The 22427-nt window shown below is 45.6% G+C and overlaps 1 protein-coding gene across 1 annotated transcript; it reads right to left on the reverse strand.

Annotated features, from left to right (window-relative positions):
- Positions 1-1727: 1727 nt before the first annotated feature.
- nfatc4 (nuclear factor of activated T cells 4) lies at positions 1728-21601 on the reverse strand. Its single transcript, XM_063218470.1, has 13 exons — positions 20683-21601; positions 14332-14483; positions 13128-13670; positions 12267-12460; positions 11123-11285; positions 10768-10868; positions 10528-10629; positions 8411-8598; positions 6083-6223; positions 5606-5661; positions 4289-4415; positions 2378-3121; positions 1728-2160 (listed from the first exon to the last, which is right to left on the reverse strand). Exons 1-13 carry the CDS (start codon positions 20855-20857, stop codon positions 2090-2092), a joined length of 2757 nt encoding a protein of 918 aa, XP_063074540.1. The 5' UTR covers positions 20858-21601; the 3' UTR covers positions 1728-2089.
- Positions 21602-22427: the final 826 nt, after the last annotated feature.

Genomic DNA, 22427 nt, shown 5'->3' on the forward strand with positions numbered 1-22427 from the left:
TTCTGAAACACATTATAGATCCAGCAAATAGATTTGTAGGCATGCTAATATTATTAGAAGCAAAAACAAGATACAAGTTAAAAGATGTGTTGTCATATGCATACCCATATACATTCATGAGCTAGGAAATATATGAATTGTGTAAAACTGTAAAGCAGAGAAGTGAGTCTATGTAAAGGTAATGACACTTCTAAAACAATAAACATGGCTGCCATTTGACAGAGTCATTGAAGATGTTCCGAAGGCAAGTTGGAATGGAAAGCATTAGGCAGATAGCACACGTCCAGACCTGAATGCTTAAAGCTGTTCCCATGAATATATCTCTGAAGTATTTAGAGTGTATCATGGTATCATCATGGACATGCATCTGAAAAGGACAGGCTTACCATTTCTATGTCACTAGTCATTTATGATTCATTTCATATCACACCTATTTGTTTTGGCCATACATTAAATAGGAAACACATAAAAGTATGACCTCGCTAATCATGAAATCAGACATGAGTCTTATATTCAGTTGTGTTCTGTTCACATTTCTTTTCACTGTAATTGTGCCCATATAGTGTTGAAAACACAAACAGGGCTAAAACTACTCACAAAGACCACCCCGCTTCCATGAAAACCCAACTTGGTTAAACATGTCAGCCAAAACCAATGGGCTGATGAAATATTTCATTAATTTATTTTGTTTTATATCACCAACACTGTTTCAAACTGTTACTAACTACTGCATTACAAAACAACCCTCTTTCTTTGTCTTATTATTTTTTGTTATTAGTCTATATAATTTTACCATCTCCTTTTCATGCACCACTGTACCTAATCGACAGCCCATTAGAGGGAAGCTATTTTCATTGACTTGTGTGTTCTCACACCTGGTGCTATTTCATTTGTTCATTCAAGTTGAATTATTCAAATTGTTCATGCACTGTTCATGTTCATTCACGTTATTATTATGACAAGGAAATAACCTTGAAATCTGAAAACAGCAACAACAACAACATACATTAGGTTTTACAATTCTCTCCGTGCAATGTGTGTTAAGTATGACGTTTAATCTCTATTTATAGTTCAGCAAGTTTGGACAGGCTGCTTTGCTTCTGAAGTGTTGTTGACTGTGGGAAGATTATTTATCTTTATTTTGTCTCTCGTCCGTAAACAACTGAAAAACACAGAAGCTTCCAATTGGAAATGGATCTGCTAGTCCTAGGTGAGCTGCTGAGTGATGTCTATACATTAGCCAAACATTATAATTTCTTTCCGAAAGAATAAAAACAACTTTTATTGAATTTTCCATTTATGTACAACGATATCTTGCATTTCCTGTTCACTTAATACGAAGGCTGTTACATTGTCCTCTCTCTTTGTGCATCATAAGGCCTTTCTATAATGTTTATTTTTTCCTTCTAATTTTTGTGTTCTTTTTTATTTCCTTACCTTAGCTCCTGCCGTATATACTGTAATCTTTTGAATACACAAGTTGTGTGAAATTGTTGTATACCACACTTTTTTCAAAATATAAACAAGAGTGAAGTCGACTGTGCACGTCACATACCAGAGAAGTAACCACCAGAGGGCAGCATTACATGGAGAGGCCCAGTGATACTAGAAACTAGTAAAAAGCAGTGAAGAAGGAAAGACGCATGCACGCACACACACACACACACACAGGCACACACGCACAGACACACACAAACACACAACTCACCTGGACTCTACGTTAACTTTTGATGGACACAGAATAAATAAATAAGGCTCAGAAAGAGAAATAATAACAAACAGCTGTCTGTAGACAAGTGTTACGACTTTAATTCCATAATTTACTTAGCAAACAGGTTAAAAACATTAATTTCCTTCAAATGTGCTGTCTCCGAGAGGAAGCCCTTTTTTATACAAACATACTTACAACTGTGGCCCTGTAATTCAATTGCAATCCAACGGTGGAACAAGACCTGCAGTCCTTCCATATGTTGCCATATGTCTATGCAATATATATATATATATATATAGTACAAAATACAATGCCGTAGAAATACTGTTATGAAATCATGAATGCACTTTAACATGGGTTGGTGCAACACCCCGCCGATCATCCTGGCCGGTTGTCCATGTGTGACCCACACTGGAGAGACCTGATGTCCTCGCCGATGAACTCAGTCACTGTAGAAAGAAAAGACACTCACCAGTCAAACCAGTGGATATCATGTTGCATGTTCCTCGATTGGTTCTACTTAGCAGACAACAAGAGAAGGGCCATTGAAATGTACAATTTGCGGAATCACCTTTTCTAATCCAGTATTTTCACTTTGTTTTTAGGCAGTGTGTTCTGTTCTTAAATGTGCTTCAAGAATTAAAACATTTGCTTCACTCAACTGACCTTCTTCCAGGGTGATGTGGTCCATGGACGTCGAGCCGGCAAAGTCCGGGGGTCCCTCGTGCATCTTCATGCCCCCCGCCGCTGCCTCTCTGTCGCCCCCTACCCCTGCCCTGTGGCCCTGCAGGTCCCAGCCCTCGTAGTGGCCATATGGAGGCGGCGGGTAGGGGTCCTGCGGGGGTCCAACGGTGCCCGGCGGGGACGGGCAGGGGTAGGGGTAGGTGGGGTAGGGTGAGTGGGCCAGAGGGGGCAAGGGGGAGCAGGAGATGGGGCTGCTGGCTGGGAACGGGCTGAGGGAGGAGGAGTGCGAGGGAGACGGGGACGACGACAGGTAGGGGGAGTCAAGCCACGGCGAGGGGGAGGGCGATGGGGGCTGCGGGATGCCGGCGCGGGGGTACAGGGGTGGTAGCAGCTCGGTGAAGCCCAGCTCCAGGCTCTCGAAGCTGGGCTGCCTCTCAGACAGAGCTCCCCGGCCTCCGCCTCCTCCGCCTCCTCCACCCACACCCTCGTCTTGGCCGTCCGGCTTGGGACAGTACTCGTCCCCATAGCCGGGTCCTGAGTAGGAGAAGTCGCCTGGGTATGGGGGCAGGTGGAAGCCCAGACCTCGCTCGTCCATCGGGGTGTCACCTCGTAGGTGCAGGCCGCCGTCCGATACCCCGGGGCCCCCAAAAGGCCTGAGGCCCCCCACCCCCTCCAGGGACAGCACTGAGGGGTGGGACAGCAGAGGGTCCTGCTCTTTGAACATCACTGGGTAAGACGAATGCAAAGAAGAACATCACTAAGATGGCACAACAGGGGAAACTACTTAGATGACAGAGAAACAGAAAAGACACATGGAATACTAGGAACGGTAGGATAATACAGTATACTGTATTGGTCAGTGACATTTCAGCAGTAGCACACGTCAGGGTGGCACAAGTTCTTGTCGTCTTTGTCCGTAGGCTACGAGCCAAACGGCGACCTGCTCCAGCAGAGTTTGCTCCATTTTCTTCTCCTTCTTTGTCGTTGTTCTGTTGTTGTCCTTCTGTGATTTGGCTTGTTGCGTGTTGCTCATGTTGACTCTATATGCTGATGCGGGTAGAAAGTGGGCTGTGCCCGACTGACGTTTCACAAACAAGGCGTGTACCTGAATGTGCCTGGGGTCGGCTATGAGTCCGATCAGGCTGAAGCGCGGCTAATGAGATCAAGGCTATTGACAGCCAGTGCCACTATTGTGTGGATTTTTTTTTTGTTAATTTGTTTTAGTGGACTATCTATGAAGCATATTCATTGATTACAGCATATCAACCATGTGTGGCCATTAGATACCGCTGCACCACCTGACGCCTAAGCAAAAAAAAAAACCCTGTCTTTGACCCAAATATGTACAGCTGATTTGGATTCACCAATGAAAATACTTTATACAATTGATGGGATTAACAGAAAAACGTATAGAACTACCAGAGATTCTAGGAAGGAGATTTACTGGTCTAAACACTCAGTCAAATCCTCACTTGACCAGAACACTGAAGCACAAAACCAAACACAACACAACATCCGTCAACTTCACATTCTACAGCAGTTTTTCAGTGGTCCGCGCAATAATGTGTTGCTAACATCATTACCGATGAGGTGTGCTGAACTTTTGCACACCAACTGGACCATGGAACTTGGCAAACAGAACTATTTAGGGTTCCGCGATTCAGGAAATGATATAATGAAAACAATACGGCCCAAAGTGTTATGTGATATGTTATAATGCACTTTGTAGTTGTAGGACGGCTTAAATCTTATCTCGCAAACACACTCTTCCTAAGTAGGTGCACACATGCTGAATAAGGTGTTTTTTTAACTTCACTGCACAAAGATATATGTATTTAGTTCCTTTGGACCGGACTGAGCAACAGCTTGTTGCCACTTGGCAGTGGGACTCACGGGGCAGGTACTTGAAGCAGTGAGTGCCACTCCTCTTCCTCTTCCCATTGGACACGTACAGGCACACGGGCACAGGCCGGCTCACTGATTGGTCGCTGTAGGGAGGCACCCGGACGCACAGCAGACACTGCCGTATAAAGAAAAGCACACAGACACACTCTCTCAGAATGGCACACTTAGCTACTGTACACACCAAACAACAACCCCCCCCATCTCTCTCTCGTCCACGCCAACCACTACCACCCCTCCCCAACAGCCCACTCCGTAAACCTGAGACACATGCACTATCCCTTGAGCAGTGATTCTCAAAGTGTGGACCAGGGCCAAATGGTGGGCCCTGAATGTAATCCAAGTGGGCCTTGAGATTGTTTTCTAAACAAATATATATAATATTTGTGTGTGTTGCTGTTGAACGTATATTTTAAGTTTTATTGTTTGTTGGCTCAGAGGTGGGCTCCCAACTTTTGTGATCATTTCCAAGCGGGCCCCATGTTGGAAAAGGTTGGGGATCCCTGCTCTAGAGCACAGCAGGGTGGGGTTTCATGCACATAGGCAAGCGGTGTAGTATGACCACTATTCTGTACTCACACAGGCTACTGAGAGTGAAGCGGGAGTCAAAGGTTACATAATGTAGCAGCGGAAATCATTTTTAGAAATAACAAACCGGCAAGCTAGGTTACTCTTTGTGGCAGTGTGTGTGTATGTGTGCGTGTGTGTGTGTAAGTGTGTAAGTGAGGAGACAGAGATAGGTAGATAGCCTACAGCATTGCTTTACAGCAGTGTGTGTGTGTGTGTGAGTGTAAGTAGATGGATGCTGTAGCCTAACTCATTGCTTTTTTTAAACAATGTGCTTTGCTGTGTCCAAACCAAGGGCGACCTACGCTGCCTGGTAGCGGAGGTAGCAGAAGAAGTTTCGCCATGAATTCGCTGTATTCGCTCTGGACGTGACATTGACATGTTTGATTTAGCTAATCACATAACGGCTCTGGCTTGACAGCCTGGGACATTCAGAGTTATGATGAACATTCCGATTGGTTTTCGCCGAACCGCGTCATAGCTCAGTACCATAAGATTAGCTTGACTTTAATCGTTAAAATTCACTCTGATCGTTCAGTTCACTTCGCCCCTGCCAAATTCGCTCTGGTCGCGTACCCTCCATAGGGAAATAATGACTTCCGTCACTCAGGTAGCGTAGGTTGTGCTTGGTGTGAACCACGCATTAGAATTTTTCAAGAATGTTATGTGCAAATAGTCAGGTGAAAAATAACAGAAAAAACACTGTGGTGAAGAATTACATGAAGATTAAAATGGGAATACCTCGTTGCTTTTATCGTGATCCACATGAGCCTCCTCCTCCCACTGCAGCTTCCCATCTGTAAACAGTGGAGCTGAATGTCAGAGTATGCAGGATGCCACCACTGTCTACAGTAGAATACAGCCTTGAGGAAATTCACTATAAGCTTACACACACATACATACACGTGTTCCAGAAAGTACACACACAAAGACGCAAAAAAGTAAACACACACACACACACACTGCACGTGCTCACATGCACACGCACGGGAACACGCACAAATACCCATACACACAAACACAGACACACACATGCACGCAAATAAAAACACACACACACACACACACACTATTCTACTCTGTGCACCTGTGCACACACACAAACACACACATGCGTGCACACACACACACACACACACACACACACACACACACACACACACACACACACACACACACACACACACACACACACACACACACTTTGTGTGCAAGTACCTGAGCCCCTCTCCATGAACAGTACTCGAGAGGTGGGTAGGAAGTTGGACCCCCCCAGCAGCAGCTCTTCTCCCCCCTCCACACAGCATGACGTCAGGCTCACCGACTCCACCACCGGCAGCTCCTGGGCAGAACGCTGGGCTGCAGGCATGGGAATAGAATAGAATAGAATAGCATAGGATAGAATAGAATAGAATAGAATAGAATAGAATATGATAGAATAGAATAGAATAGAATGGTATAGAATAGAATAGAACAGAATAAAATAGAATAGAATAGAGTAGAGTAGAAAAGAACCTTTATCGCCATTACACACAGTACAATGAGAGGTACAAGGTGCTCACAACATAAGTGTATAGAGTAGAAAATGAAATAAGTAAAATAGTACACAACTATAAATAACCATACAACTACTATGCTATGACGACATTTACCAAATACAAACTGTACTCAAAGTACACACTTTTTTTTACATTTGACGTTTGAAATTTTGAGATAAAAGACAACATTCTGTCCAAAAAGTCAAAATCTTTGAGAACAGTCACAAATCTGCCAGTAGGAGTGAGTCATAAAGGAGTGCAGGATAAAGAAGTGGGGAGAAAAAAAAGAATGAATTGTGTCAAAGGCAAGTCAAAGGGAGGGATAAGAGATGGTAAAAATGGGAACGAGTGGGATAGTGAGAAAGAAAGAGGCGTGGGGGGGGGGTAGAGAAAGAACGACAAAGACAGTGAGCGTGTGTGTGTGAGAGAGACAGGAACAGAGAGAGAGTAGAGACAGTAAGAAATGGAGAGAGGGGAGAAAGAGTGTGATTAAGAGTGAAAATACAAAGAAAGAGGGAATAGGTAGAGAGAGATGAAAAGGGAGGAAAGTGAGAGGGAGAGAGGGAGAAAAGGGGATTATGTGTGAGATCACATACAGCTGCAGGATCGTGTCAAACAGAGGAGAGCGAGCGCTGAGAGCCATGATAGCAGGTTGAGTGATTAGGTGTGCTGTACCAAGAAAACAAGCATGTGCCTTCACACACACACGCACACACACACGCGCGCACAGACACAAACATAGATAGACAGACAGACACGCTCACACACAAACACACGCACGCACGCACGCACGCCCGCCCGCCTGCACGCACATCCACAGGGGAAAAGCCTGAGTTGGGTTTAGTGCCTGGCCAAGTAGCTGCTGTCTGGCGGGCGGGGAAGATGAGAAGTGAAGAGGTTAGACGTGAGACGTGCGGGTAGCCCGAAACATGCTACGCTACGCCGTCGAAGCCCTGTCAGGACCACAGCCAAGCCTGCCGGTGTGGAATCCCAAACATGCTGGCTGGCAGGGCCAGGGCCATTTTTCTTCCGTTTCCAAAAGGCCCGGGCAGCAAGCATCAGTGTCAGTGTTTGATTTTGTTGGCCTGCGATGCAAGGGAGCGCGTTGGCATGCTCCTCTCTGTCTGTTGCGCCCCATCTCGTTCCTCCTTTCGGTCTTGTCGAGATGGACTGCTCTGCTCTGCTCCACAGGGGCCATGGCAGGAGCTATGAGCACCAGGGCAGCCCCACTGACGCTCATGTGAACCCTCTAATGTGGACACTCACGGGCCCCCGCTGTGGCTCAAACGGTTGGGCACTGCACTGTTACACCGGGGACCCGAGTTTGATTCCGACCCAAGGTCATTACCCGATCCTCCGCCGTGTCTGTCATTCCCACTCATTTCCTGTCCAACTCTTCACTGCACTGTCCTCATAATAATATAAATGTGGACACTCATGGGGGTGGGGGTGGGTTGGGAGGGATGCCCAGGGACTGACATGGATGATACTGTGTACCTAACTTCTCTAATAGGCCACCTTTCAACCCCTAAATGGGTCACATTGTCATTTTTACTGACACTACGTCATTTGACAAATTTGAAATGATGTAAAACGGTGTGTGACTTTGATGGTGAGTTAGCATGACTGTGTATTCATTTTATGATTGTTTGTGTGTGTGTGTGTGTGTACGCATGTGTGTCTGTGTGTGTGAGTCTATGTGTGTGTGTGTGTGTGTGTGTGTGTGTGTGTGTGTGTGTGTGTGTGTGTGTGTGTGTGTGTGTGTGTGTGTGTGTGTGTGTGTGTGTGTGTGTGTGTGTGTGTGTGTGTGTGTGTGTGTGTGTGTGCACGTGTGTCTGTCTGTCTGAGTGCGTACGTGTGTGTGTGTGTGTACACACATATGTGTGTGTGTGTGTGTGTGTGTGTGTGTGTGTGTGTGTGTGTGTGTGTGTGTGTGTCTGTGTGTACACACATATGTGTGTGTGTGCGTGTGTGCGTGTGTGTGTGTGTGTGTGTGTGTGTGACTCACAGCACTCGATGGGCAGAGAGGCCACCTGCAGGGCGAGCACCCGTCCCGGAGGCGCCAGTGCGGGGGCCAGCGGAATGTGCGTGCGGAACACCAGACGCACGCGCGTGTTCTTCCTCCCCACGTCAGTCTCACCTTTCCTGAGCTCTATGTCCGAATTCCTCAGCTTCAGAATACCTGCACAATCAATTCTGAGGTACGGTAGAGAGAGGTAGGGAAACAGGGAGGGGTGGAGGGATCGTGAAACAGGTTTGGTCGACAAACAGACAGACAAACTGCATTTCTCTAGCTAGCACATACCACTCCATGAAAACTCATCCATGAAAAAAACATCTGGCTTTGGGTCTATCAAACTGTCTTTGCTTCTGATGGTCTCTTTCAAGTGAGCAAGTGCATACTGCAACAACATATCCATTCTTGTCTTTATTATTTACATAAATGGTACCACTTTAGAATAGGGTTCACATCTTAGCTGCTAACGGATGCCTTGTTACTGTCTTTATGAGTGTAATGTGTTAAGCAAAATCAAGGGCCTACTAGGTGACCTCGTATAAGTCCTTATTACGATCCTTATTATGATTATATCAATGATAAAGGTATTTATGATCTGGAGCATATCATATATATGACCATAACATCTAAGAAATATTCACTGTATTCATGGCATTTAAATATTTTAAATTAATGAGATAAGGCACATATACCTCTAAATACAAGCAAAAGAAACAATTGTCAACGATTCTCAAAAGTGTCCACAGAGGACACACATAATATTAGGGCTGTGATGATATCGAATCGAATTGTGACCAATCGTGATTAGCAGTCATGATAATGAATCACGATACAAGGGCACAGTATCGTGATGTCTCCTTTCAAAGTTCTGTAACCCTTTAGTCCAGAAAACAACCACATTATATCATGTGATAGTGTTTCCAAGCTTCAAATCATCATCATTATTATTTTGGAACTTTATTATTAGCCTTTTGCAACCTGTTCTACATTTTTATTTATATTTTTAGTGTATAATGTTGGCAAAAGTGAAAAAAGAAAATTAATGAAGTAAATATCGCAATGCATTGCAATGATACATGTATCGCATTGTGATAGTATCGCATCGTGGCATGTGTATCGTGATGCGCATCGAATCGTGAACCCTTTGTCAACCCCTTGCCAATACCCACCCCTACATAATATTCAATGACTTCAGATATACTTCAGTACTTGGTAGCCTCTTTGTGCAGATGGGCCCGTTCATACTTTGCTGAAAATATTCAACTACATCATAACGACATTGCTATGACAGTAACAGATCAAGACTTGATCATTACAATGTAGAGAAAAAGAGAAAAGATGAGTCGCGTCTGTGGGGTAGTAGTATGAAAACCTTCAGGTGCTCATCGGTATCCAAAGTCGCAAACTTGTAGTGGAGAGAGAGAGGGTCTGAGGCACTCTGAAGTACGTGTTAAAAATCCTTTATTGATACATGGACATTGATAGCCAACTATCAATGTCCATGTATCAATAAAGGCTATCAATGTCCATGCAACAATAAAGGATTTTTAACACGTACTTCAGAGTGCCTCGGACCCTCTCTCTCTCCACTTGATCATTACAATGTTGGTGACAAGTACTGTAGGTTCTAACAGATACAGAAAGACCTGTATTTTCCCCAAGGGGAAATTTGTTCTCACCACCATAGCAGTCTTGTCAGCCTACATCAGGCATACATAACAGACATCAAAACACCAAACACAATTGACATACTAGACATTGATGACAGTCACATACTAGATACATACCCACTCAGACAGACATTGACAGACAGCACAGAACACAACATGACAGACACTATATACACTCCAGGAGGGTCAAATGCGGGGAGTCACTATGGGAAGTTGATAAGTGCAGTGATGGCATATGGTATAAAGCTTTTGTTAAAGCGTGCTCGCCTCCATCTGATGTATCTATACCTGTGGCCAGATGGGAGCAATGAAAAATGTGTGTGGAGAGGATGAGTGTGGTCTCTGGTTATTGAGTGTGCAAGGCGTGTGCAAGGCGTGTGACAGGCGTCTGTCTATCTGTCTGTGCATATTGTCATTACATGTGACTACAGTACTCACAAAGCAGTCATGTTGGTCTCTGGGTTGAGGGGAATATCCAGTAATTTAGTTCCCGCCTGGATACTCTCCTGACTGGCAGTGCCAACCATTTTCCCTGTAACTCTAAAATGGAACAAATGTCAGGAAGTAAATAAATACACAAATAAATAAACAAGTAAATCAACATTTACATTTGCATGACTTGGGCAACATGTTCAAAGATTGATTGCATGATGACAGACTGGATGAACTGTAACATACCTGTGGATCTGATAAAATGGGTGTGGTCTGATGGATCGGTCATCCGCAGTGCCCACAAACACTTGCAAGGAGAGGGGCTGTCTGTCTGTGTACCCAGCAAGCTGATAGAGCAATACAAAAAATATAAGGAAAATATAATTGGCACAAAGACAGAGACAAACACAGAGAGAGACTGAGAGACAGAAAGGCATGCGAGAGGTGATATTGCTTTGCCAAATTTGCAGTAACTACAATAACCAACTTATTTCCAATCCTTGAAGGCCTTTTTCTCAGTTTCAGTGTTGCCGTAGATAGGCCTACTGAACTGTGCCTTTGTAGGGCAGTATGACTCAACAATGATGACGGTGACTTGCACCTTGACGACGGGATGCCCTCCTGGCGACGCCTTGACGGCCCCTCGGCTGCCCTCCGTCTCATAGTGGGCACGGTGGTGGGGGCGGGGTTGCACCTCAATGCGCAGCTCGTATTGGTCAAACTGAGAGGGGAGCGGCCAATCAAGTGGCGGCAGAGCATTTGACCTGAACAGAACCAACGTCACAAAGTAAACAGAAACATTTTTCACAGATGATGCATCATCATGCATACATGAGGTCAAGTAGACGGTCATGTGCAGTGATGATCCTGGATTCACTCATTACAATTCAAGGCAAGGCAAGTTTATCGCCCATTTCATACACATTCAAGGCAACTCGATGTGCTTCACAAATAAAGGATATTCCTAGCAAATAAAAACACATAAAATGTATTATAATTAATAAAAACAACAGAAGATGGGAACATTAAATAAGATTAATGATAAAAACAATGGAAACATTGAAAACCACACAAAAAACCGCAATAATATAAAAAGAACAATGGCAGAGCCATAAAAAGTATGTGGAAACAGGTTAATTAAAAGCATCAGTAAACAGTTTGGTTTTTAACCTGATTTTAAAAATGAAAGTGGTGGGTGCTAGTTTAATATGAAGGGGTAGGTGATTCTAATGCGGACTGCAGAAAAAACTAACAGCTGCTTCTCCATGTTCTCAACTGTTCAATTCAACAAGGTGACTGGTGATTTGGAATGACCTGCAACCCTCTGATCTAAAGCCCATCTCCTTATCCACTGCCGGGCGGCACTGCATTGCAACTAGAATCCAGGATATCCATCACTGGTTCTGCAATACTTCTGAGCTAACATTCTCAACCTCTAAGATTTCTGTTGGCCCTCTCAGTGATAGGGCTTTCGTAAAGGTTTTTGTGTATGTTTTTGTGTGTGTATCTGTCTGTGTGTCATAATGAGCGTGTGTGAATGCATATATGCAGGTAGAGTTTGTGCGCAATCTATACGTGATGTGCGTGTGTGTGTGCGTGTGCGTGTGTGTGCGTGTGTGTGTGCGTGTGTGTGCGTGTGTGTGTGTATGTGTGTGCGTGCATGTGTGTGCGCGTGTGTATGTGTGTGTGCGTGTGTGTGTGCGTGCGTGCGCCCACGCTACTTATCCATGCTGTATAAATCTCACCTGAACAGAGGGCTGTGTGCGCTGGCCCTGGTCCTGCCCCAGCCCAGTGCAGGGGGCACAGACAGGTAGTTCATGCCCATGGAGGGGGAGGGGGAAGGGGGCTCTCGCCTCATTGCCCGCGGGGGATCTGGCACCGGACACTGGGGAGACTGGCCAGGGGGAGCATGGTCCTGCTCCAGCTCTCTGGAGGACACCTATGCATATTATGGACACACACACACACACACACACACACACACACACACACACACACACACACACACACACACACACACACACACACACACACACACACACACACACACACACACACACACGCACACGCACACTCAAAAACACACAGACACATGCATACAAACACAAGAACACACACACATACATGCACACACCCACCCCACACACACACACACATCGGCAATACATTTACGATACGATGACGTACAGTATATACAATCTAAAACAAGCCTATAAATAAATAAGCTACAAATCGGGCTAAAAATAAAGACCAGGAGATGGAAATCTAATGAATTTCAGATGGCTCCCTTTCAAAATGTATGCACTAATGAGTTCCTTCACAGAAAACACACACACATACACATACACTCTCTCTCTCTCTCTTTCTCTCTCTCTCTCTCACACACACACACACACACACACACACACACACACACACACACACACACACACACACACACACACACACACACACACACACACACACACAAACACACACACACACACACACACACGCACTAACTCAAAACACCTGGATATTTCTTCTACTTCCCTAACGGCTGAGAGACCCCAAAGAGCAGCGCCGCACCGCACCATGACCTGACGCCCCATTTCCCATTCCCTCACCTGCTCCAGCGATGTCTTCCGCGTCTTCTGGGGGATGTTCAGCTCACAGCCGCCGCCGCCACCACCACCACCCGGAGCTTGGCTCTGGGGGTCCCCCCCCTGGCCTATCTCCAGGGCGACAGGATGCTCCTCGGAGTAGCTCCCGCGGCGCGAGGTGCACGGGGACGGGGAGGCGCACGGCGAGCTCCGCCTCTTCTTGCCGCCGGGGGAGGTGGGCCGCGACGACGGCGACAGGCAGAAGTGGGAGGTGGCCTCGTTCAGCTCCTCCTCCTCGGCCAGCAGCGAATCGCAGCTGGACGCCGGGCTGAGCCAGCCGCGCGACGAGGGGCTGGAGGCGGGGCTGGGGCTGAGGGAGCCGGCGCCCCCCGACATGCCGCCGTCGCGGTAGCTGAAGGGGTCCAGCAGCGGCAGGTAGAGGCGCTCGCGCTCCCAGCCGCCGCCCCCCGTGTCCCAGTAGCCTCCGCCGGCTAGCGCTGAGTCGTCCTCCGGGGAGATGGTGGTGATCTGGATGCTCGGGCACTCCAGCACTCGGGACTCAGACACCTGAGGACGAGAGATAGACAGGCAGAGAGAAATTAGAGGCAGACAGACGGACAAACAGACGTACAAGTGCAGACAGACAGACAGACAGACACACACACACACACACACACAGACAGTTAGATACATAGCTAGATAGGCATACAAGCAGAGAGACCGTCAGCCAGACACACAGACAGATAGACCGCCAGTCAGACACACAGACGAAAAAGGCGAAAGGAAAAAAATGGAAACAAACACGAAAGTTATGCAGTCAAAGACTCAAATAAATATTTAGGTAAAAGGGGACAAATAACAAACAAGTAGAGCAAAGATAATCAACCTTTAGTGTAGCTACCTGCCTCCTATTAGAAGAATTGAGCTACCATGCATCCAGTGCCCTAGTGACTGTGTTACCAGTGACTGTGTAGAAAACTGATTCCCAAAGTGTGGCCCCCCGGCATACTGGTTGGCCATGGTGATACTGTCAGTGAACCATGAGCTTTGCGAGCCACGGAAAATTTTCACATTTAAATGTGGACCCTGGTATCCTGAAGTTTGGGAATGACTGAAGTAACTGTGTAAAATGTACTGTATTTTGTAGAGTTTACTGTGAATAGACAGAAGTGTAACCAGAGACGTTCTGTTTGTAGTTAGAACTAAGAAAATCTTTGGTGTAACCGACCTGTATGGACCTTGCCGGAAGGCTTTCGTACGTGCCACTGAACTCCCGCACCAGGGCCCTCCTGGGGGGCGGGGAGTGCATGCCCGCCCTCTGGCTGCTGGAGCTGGGCGGCGATGGGATGCCCAGCGGGTGGCCCACATGGGTGGAGGTATCTGGCCAAGTGGCAAGGGGAGGGGGGGAGAGAGAGAGAGAGAGAGAGAGAGAGAGAGAGAGAGAGAGAGAGAGAGAGAAAGAGAGAGAGAGGTGGAGCATGAGGTTACGTGCTGCTATAATTGGCCTGTAGCAAATCATTCTGCAACCTAATGAATGGTTGAAATCCCTCGCAAACGCACCTATTAATGCACCTCTGCATTTCTACCGACATAAATATTAATCTTTTCATCCAACCATCCATCCATACATTTATGAGGCGATTTGCCTTGGTATCTTTCTCTCTGGACATGTATCTACTGTACCTAAAAACACATGTCTATCTATCTACACTGTCTGTCTGTCTGTCTGTCTGTCTGTCTGTCTGTCTGTCTGTCTGTCTGTCTGTCTGTCTGTCTGTCTATCTATCTACATGCCTAGCAGTACAAATGGACATGCAGGGACTGTGAGGAGAGATGATTCATAAGTCTGTGAGGAGAAATCAGCAGGACTGGCAGTGTCTTGGCTGGGCTGGTAATTACCATCCCTACCTCAATAAATATCAGCATGCAATGTTTACTAAGTAGCTAGGCAATGAAAACAGTGAGCCTAGGCATTGGATGTACCCACGACAACACATAAAATAAAAATGAAGTGGATTTCATCTCTAAAACTGGGATGGCGTTCAAAAGGAGTGCTTCAGATGTGGTCAAACTGTGTGGCAACAGAAAAGAAAAATTAATGGGCAAAACACACAAAAATATGTTTATGAGTGAATGAAATAACAAGTGTTTGAAAAAAAACATTTCTCAACAAATATAATAAGCATGTAATTGTATCAAACAAAGGAAAGGGAGAAAAAAATGTTTCAAGATGCAGAGAGCCGCATGCATCACAGTTTCCGTGCGCCGGTTAATAAATCTGTACCTGGCAAAACCACAATTCTGCAGCCAGCGCTCTTCCAACAACACAGAGATCACTGTTCTTTACTCACACGGCTGTGCAGTGGAAATGCAAAACTCCCAACGAAGAGTTTTGTTGCAGCATGATGTATCCACCATTTTTGACCATTTTATTACTGTAATGGAAATGACTGCTCAGAAGTCCTATCACCTATGTGTAAATTCTTGCCATACTTGCCATAAATACTTTAAAAAGCTATATAACATGCATTTCGCGATGCAATGCAATGGAATGCCCAATACAAAAACGTCAATTTCCCAACATTCTCTAAAATCTCGTTGTACTGTATGGGCCAGGGTGAGATTGTCTGAGTGTGTTTGCATCTTCATTGTACTGTACTGTATTTTACAGTAAGAGTTTTGCATCTTCATCCTACAGACATTGGTGGTGAGGGGTAGGTAATGTTTGAGAACCATGTTGAAGATGGTGACTATTGTTTTTCTATGTCTGTTTAGGTTGTGTTGCTGTGTATACGACAGATGGAATCTTAGGGGTCACGTTTGGCTTTGTTTGATTGCTTATTTAATTTGTTTTCAGCATTTCATTTCCGATTGTGAAATAAATTAACTGTACATTCATTTTCACTTTGTTCTTTCCACTGATTTGTCTCATTACTAGCTTCTCACACATTTTTAAGTTGTGAAAATTAATTTTAAACAAAGTAGACAAAATGGTGGGATTTCTAAGAGGGTGTACAGAGGGTTACTGTGACTATGAATATATATGATCATCAGTAATATTAGTCAAATTAGTTTACTTGTAAGCAACTAGACTCCATTTTTTGTAGATTTTTTCTTTGAAGTCTATCGGGAGACAAAACAATCCAAAAAATTCCAGGGGCCTACTACAAAGCTGGTTCAGGAGTAAACCAGGTTGACGTAGCCCCTTAATGCACGCCGTACCTCCTGTGGCATGCTGTAATAGACATTGAAAGTTAACTACTATAGTACTACACAACTATGGCAGTGCATGGGGCCTTTATTAATACATTACGACTTGGCCATTGCAATTCTGGTAACAGCTAATTTATAATACCGTGTCTTGCGGGGTTAAGGGGTAAATCACCTAATAGAAGAGCCTAGAGTCCTCATTTACTTAAGAACACACAGGACTCCAGGCTCTTCTAGATGATTTACCTCTTAACATACCCTGGTTTACCCCTGAACCAGCTTTGTATAGGCCCCAGTTGCCCACAATATTCTGTTTGAATAGGATGATCTGGATGAATGAGGATGTTTATGATTAAATCTAACACTGTGCAGTTTCGTTCTCGATTCGGATTGGCTAATAGCCGCTGTAAAACGGGCGTAAACACACACCTTACCAACTGAAAATTCTATGCGCGTCTAAGTTAGACGTGGCCCGCCTAATTTGGTAACGAGAATATGTTGCAGTTGGGGAAGGCGGTCTACAAGAAGGGCACATCTTTGCACCGTCTGTGGTTGAGGTATCAGTGTGATTGCAAAGACGTTTCATTCCTGCGGTGTTTATCACCCCTCGCTGAGTTTTTGTAGCCTAGTGAATGTCTGGTAGCCGCTGAACGCACGCACGCCCAGTGGTGGTTTCCAGGGTAACCAATCACTTCCTCAATTTGTCAACTGAACGACGCGGGGCAAATTAATTATTAAAGCGTTTTTAAAGAAACTTGGTCAGCGATTAAGTATAACAGTGTTAGATAAGCAATAAGTGCACTTGAGGCCGTGAGTTGTGTTCGATTTATTCGGCTTAGCGTCGTGAACCACTCCCCTTACCCGTTGTAAATCGAGCACAACCCATGGCCTCTGGTGGCTTATTGCTTAAAGGACCACTTCAGTCAATTTCAATATGCTGTTGCATTGCTCACGCCACCCTTGACTTGTCAGTACCCAGTGATGCCACATTTTTCGGCTCAGCCCTTTCCGAGATCTGAGCTATTCTAATGGGGGCAGCTTTTGTTTACATTAAAACAATTATTAACATAGGCCTACTCCAAATATTTTCCCAAAAAGTATCGCTGTTTGCAAGTTGTCTGCTGATGTTGCATAACCTTTTGGATGTTTTTGGGAATAAATAAAGATTTTTTTTTTTTAATATATAAACAAACACCTGCCCCCATTACAATGTCCATGATCTCGGTAAAGGCTGAAAAAGAAGATCTCAGGTACTGACGAGTCCAGGGTAGTGTGAGCATTACAACTGCATGTTGAAATTGGCTGGAGTTATCCTTTAAGTAGCTATTATGCACAGACAGGTGAGAGCTGCACCGGTGAGCAGGGGGGATGAAGTTGAGGCGATCAGAGTTCAAGAGAGTAACAGGTGCAGGTGTGAGGCAGGTAAACTTGATCAAAGTTGAGGCGGCTTCAACAGGACAAGACTCATCAAGCAGTACAGCAAAAGGGTATAGGGTATAAGGAGGACATGTTTAATCCAAGGTGCCACAGAATGGCTTCTGCACAAACTGGTTGTTGTGTTTTCAGCCATCCAGGCCCAGGCCTCATTAGTGGGGGAACAGTAGTGTGAGGAAGGCAACACACTGAGGAAGGCAAAACGCTGAAACGCATTCAGTTTTACATTATTTTGGTCAGCACTCTAAAAAGAAGAAAAAACTGTTTGAATCTGACTGAATGGCTATGACAAGGCCTACTGTGGCTGAAACTTGTCAAGCTGATTGTACACACACACACTATGAGAATACAATGGTTGATTGGATCATGATTAAACTAAACATACTTACTGTCTACACATCAATCGTCTACTCGTGCTTGGTCTAGTCAAGGTCAGGTTACACATGGCAGGCTTAGTCTAGAACTACTCACAGACAGTGCACACGGCCTGTGTAAATGTGGGTAGCCTACACGTGGTTAGTGTAGCCTCTTTGAGCAGATGGGTCCGCCGGTGTGCCCGTTCATTGACTATGACATTACAGGGAACCTTTAGTAAGATTATTAAGACTTGATCATTACACGTTGTGTGGTAATAAGGCTTTAAAAAAGGCTATCAAAGGGGTTAAACACATAGTCAGCCTACGCTACACATTGAGCATGTGGTAGGCGGTTGGGAGCAAGACGTCAAGACTTTTATTGCCACTGAGCAGCTGCCTGTGCAAAGGAATTAAACAGCCCATATGACAGCATTTAAATGGCACTGTGATGCAGTAGCAGCCCACTAGTACAACTGTTCATCAGTGGTGTCAGTACAGTAGGCCTATGCCTCTCTTCCACTGCCGGGTTTCTGGTAGGCCTACAGCTCGACACAGCGTGACTCAGCCAGCACTTTTTGCTTTACTATTGAGCTGTGTCGTGCCTATTCCAAAAGCAAAAAGTAGCGGCCGAGACGCGCTGTGTTGAGCTATTAGGCCTACCAGAAAAACGGCAGTGGAGAAGAGGCATAGTGTTCTACACCAGTTCTCAAACGTTTTTGGGCCGGGGCAATCTAATGGAATAGATTTTTTCCCGAAGACGACCTCATTATCGCATTACTGTACATTATATTATATTACATTGCATACACTTAGCTGATGCTTTTCTCCAAAGCAACTTCTCCAAAGCAAACACTTATTTACAGGGTATTGGTTACAGTCCCCGGAGCAATGTGGAGTAATCTGCCTTGCTTAAGGGCCAGGGAGCAAGGTAGGGATTGAAAAGGTGTAATACAAATATGACTGAATGCCAGTGGCTAAATATCACAGATCACCGTCCACCTGCTCATGCTGTAGCATTTTCGTGGTCACAAACCTTGTCATGGGCCTGCTGGCAATGCACCACAGACCCCCCGCCCCCCTGCCGAAGGGGTCCGCCGGCCCCCAACTTGAGAAACACTGTAGTGCACAGGCAAGGGGGCCCATCACAACCACGGGTGTCCAGCGATGTGATGCATGGCCAGTGGCCACCACAGCTATGGCCATATATATACAGTAGGTGCTGAATAAGGGGGGGCTTTTTAACTCCCCAAAGATTAAGGTGGAGGGTCAAAAACACCCCAATGATAACGAAAATGTTGATTGTTGTCTTCTATTCGCCTATGCTCACACTTAAGTGTGTGAAACCCCCATCCCAAATATACAGCCAAATATACAGGTCTGCACATTCAGTGTGACTGGGACACAGCAGTGCAGACAAAGACAGCAGTGCAGACAAAGGCAGCCATGGCTCTGTGGTTAGAGTGCTGGCCTTCAGATCAGAGGGTTACAGGTTCAAATCCCACCCTTACCAGCACCTTCATCCATGGGGCACCTAACCCCACATTGCTCCTGAGCCTGTAACCAATACCTTGTACCTACAGTATTGGATAAAAGCTTCAGCCAGTGTAATGCAATGTAACAGAGGTGCAGAGAAAGCGCACAAGCCAGCTAGGGCCAGAAAGAAATTGATTTTGTGCACATGTGTGAAATGCTTTGTCGCTATATCCTTGTCGCTATGCCGTAAGTAGGCCTATGCATACTACATAGTTTCCTACACCAACATTAACAGCAATGCTGAAAGTCCCTCTGAAAAGCTCTTGAAGAAAGTGCAGAGACAGTAGCATCCAGAAGTGTCTAGGGGAGAGGTTAGGCATTGTACCATACCAGTGTGCCAAGAGGTTGGGGGTGGGGGGCAAAGCTGGGTTGTGCCGTGCATGCATGCATGTGTGTCACAAAGAGAGAAAGAGAGGAGAAGAAGGAGAAGGAGGAGGAGGAGGAGGAGGAGGAGAGGAGAGAATGGAGAGGAGGAAGACAGGAGGGAGGTGTGTATGTGTGTGCTCAGTAAATACAGATTGAGGTTCAATCCAGATGGCAGCTGTTAACTCCACTCACACGCACAGCTGATTAAAACCACATTTTGCTCGGCCCTACACACATACACTGACACACATACACAAAGAGAAAGAGGGAGAGGGAGAGCACGAAAGAGGAATGAGAGGGAAAGATAGTGTGAAAGACAGAATAGTGTATGAAAGACAATGAGTGAGAGAGGGAAAGAGAGAAGGATGGGGGATACTGTACACTTATTAACACAATAGGTCATTAATGCCTTCAAATAGTAATGTATTCATAGTCTGCAAAGTGAAAGCATAGGCACAATCATCTACACCTAGGAAAAAAAGTAACTTGTAGCCTACAATCCAACATGCCAGTATTAAGAAAGAGGGCTGCTGTCACAAAGCACCATCTTTACGCATCCCACTTACACTGTCAAACACTTATGACCCCTATCATCATCATCATCATCATCATCATCACCACCACCTTCACATCACTTCCACTACTTCCACATTATCATCATCAACAACAAATGAGCTAACCAGTGTTGCTGCTGGTGTCAAGGTGAGCGGGGGCTCGGTCCGGCCTCTCCCCAACAGCGCCGGGGTCCCGGTCGGCGTTGCGCAGCGGGGATGGGCCGCGGGTCTGGTCCTCCTCAAACACCAACTTAAACTCGAACTCCCCTTCTTCCCAGCCTGAGCCAGTTGCTGCCCCCATGCCCGCAACAGACAAAACACCCGTGAATCAGTTTTTAAAAAAATCCCTTTTTAGTTGAGGGTAAAAAAGTAGAAAACTCTCTCCACGCATCCGACGTTATTCTGTCACGCCGGAGAGAGCCGAGATGAATACCCTCTCGTCCGTTATCTGAGTCGAACTTGATCTTGATTGTCCTCGGAAGAAACTTGTGATCTCAGTATCACATTTGCGTAGACCCCTTTTCTGATCCCACATACTGTGCTGACAGTTGTGAATTACTTATCTGCTTTTATATAACTTCCAAATGCTTTGTTCCAGACTTCTTGGCGGAGATTAAAAAAATAAAAACTTCAGTTGGTCGTATAACGCATTCTATCGCAATTTTATTAAAAACAGACCCAACAACTCGGGCTACATCGTGTAAACGGGGACATCTGCATTCTTCTGTGCGTATCCGTCATTTTCGGGGCTATCCTTGCAATCTCTCTATGGCGAAAAAGTTTCATCAAATTTCTTCGTCCTTTACCCTTAATTGCCTTTGGGTGGGTTCCCTGCTCCGTCTACTCCGTTACTCTATCCCCATAGGACACTGAGGATGTCAGTCAGAAAGACCCCCGCTTCTCAGCTCCACATGCTTCCATTACTTCCACACTTCCCATGCTTTGATTGGTTAGGGGCTGCAACCACATCTTTAAAGTTTTTTTGAAAAAGAAAAGGGAAAAAAGAGGAGAAAAAAAGAAGAACTGACCACAAGCATCCCTTCTTTATGTCCTTCTCAAGCAAGAGCAACTTTTAAATTCTCATTTAATAATAGTGCATCAGCAGTGTCACTGACTGTCTAATCACCCAGGGAGTAGGGATGCCTCTTAGGTGTGATGATAAGACTTAATCATACTGAGCCTGGGTGCACCTCCTGAAACTGGTGGTCCCCGACTCATGTAGCACCATATCCGGTGGACTTTAGAACACGCCAGTGTTCCCCCTCTTCTCTGTCATCCCCTTACCTCCCCCACCCCCTTTTCTCCAGTCTGCCTCCATTTGTCCCTCCCCTTCGTGCACTTCCATGTTTGCCCCGCCACCCTCCCCTTTCCCCCTTTGAAAGGATCTGTTTCTCATTATCCTCTGTAGTCTGCACTCTGTCCGAGACAGGAGACGAAAAACTTAAATAAACATGCCCCCCCCCCCCCCCCCCGACACACACACACACACACACACACACACACACACACACACACAGCCACCTCACTCCTCTCTCCTATACACCCCCACCTCCACCCCTCCTCTGTGGCTTTCCTCCTCTATTCTCACACATAGATCGGATACTAGAACCAGTAAAGTCTGTTGCCCTGACTGTCTATGGCTCTGGGGAGAGAGTGTAGGCTGATGGCACTGAGAAAGCATTAAGTAAACACAAAGCCTCCCATGTGGCAACTTAGGCTGGTGGATGCCTCTACTCGCTTGCCATTAAAAGTCTGTTTTGTGATCTATGAGAAAGTAGCAATGACCCACCACAAAAACAAAAATAAATCAAAATAACAAATTGAAAATTATCAGCGGTGCATGCTCTTTTGTGTCACACCCAAAAAACTGA

The sequence above is a fragment of the Engraulis encrasicolus genome, chromosome 16 (assembly GCF_034702125.1).
Source record: "Engraulis encrasicolus isolate BLACKSEA-1 chromosome 16, IST_EnEncr_1.0, whole genome shotgun sequence".
NCBI lineage: Eukaryota > Metazoa > Chordata > Actinopteri > Clupeiformes > Engraulidae > Engraulis > Engraulis encrasicolus.

What these genes read in the sequence shown, in the direction of transcription:
- nfatc4 (XM_063218470.1), bottom strand. Translation starts at nt 20,857, where the DNA reads ATGGGGGCAGCAACTGGCTCAGGCTGGGAAGAAGGGGAGTTCGAGTTT. An exon ending in GAGACCAACATGACTGCTTT is followed by an intron (nt 8,599 to 10,527) that starts GTGAGTACTGTA and finishes ACCGTACCTCAG; the next exon opens with AATTGATTGTGCAGGTATTC. An exon ending in CTCTCTGCCCATCGAGTGCT is followed by an intron (nt 6,224 to 8,410) that starts GTGAGTCACACA and finishes CCATGCCTGCAG; the next exon opens with CCCAGCGTTCTGCCCAGGAG.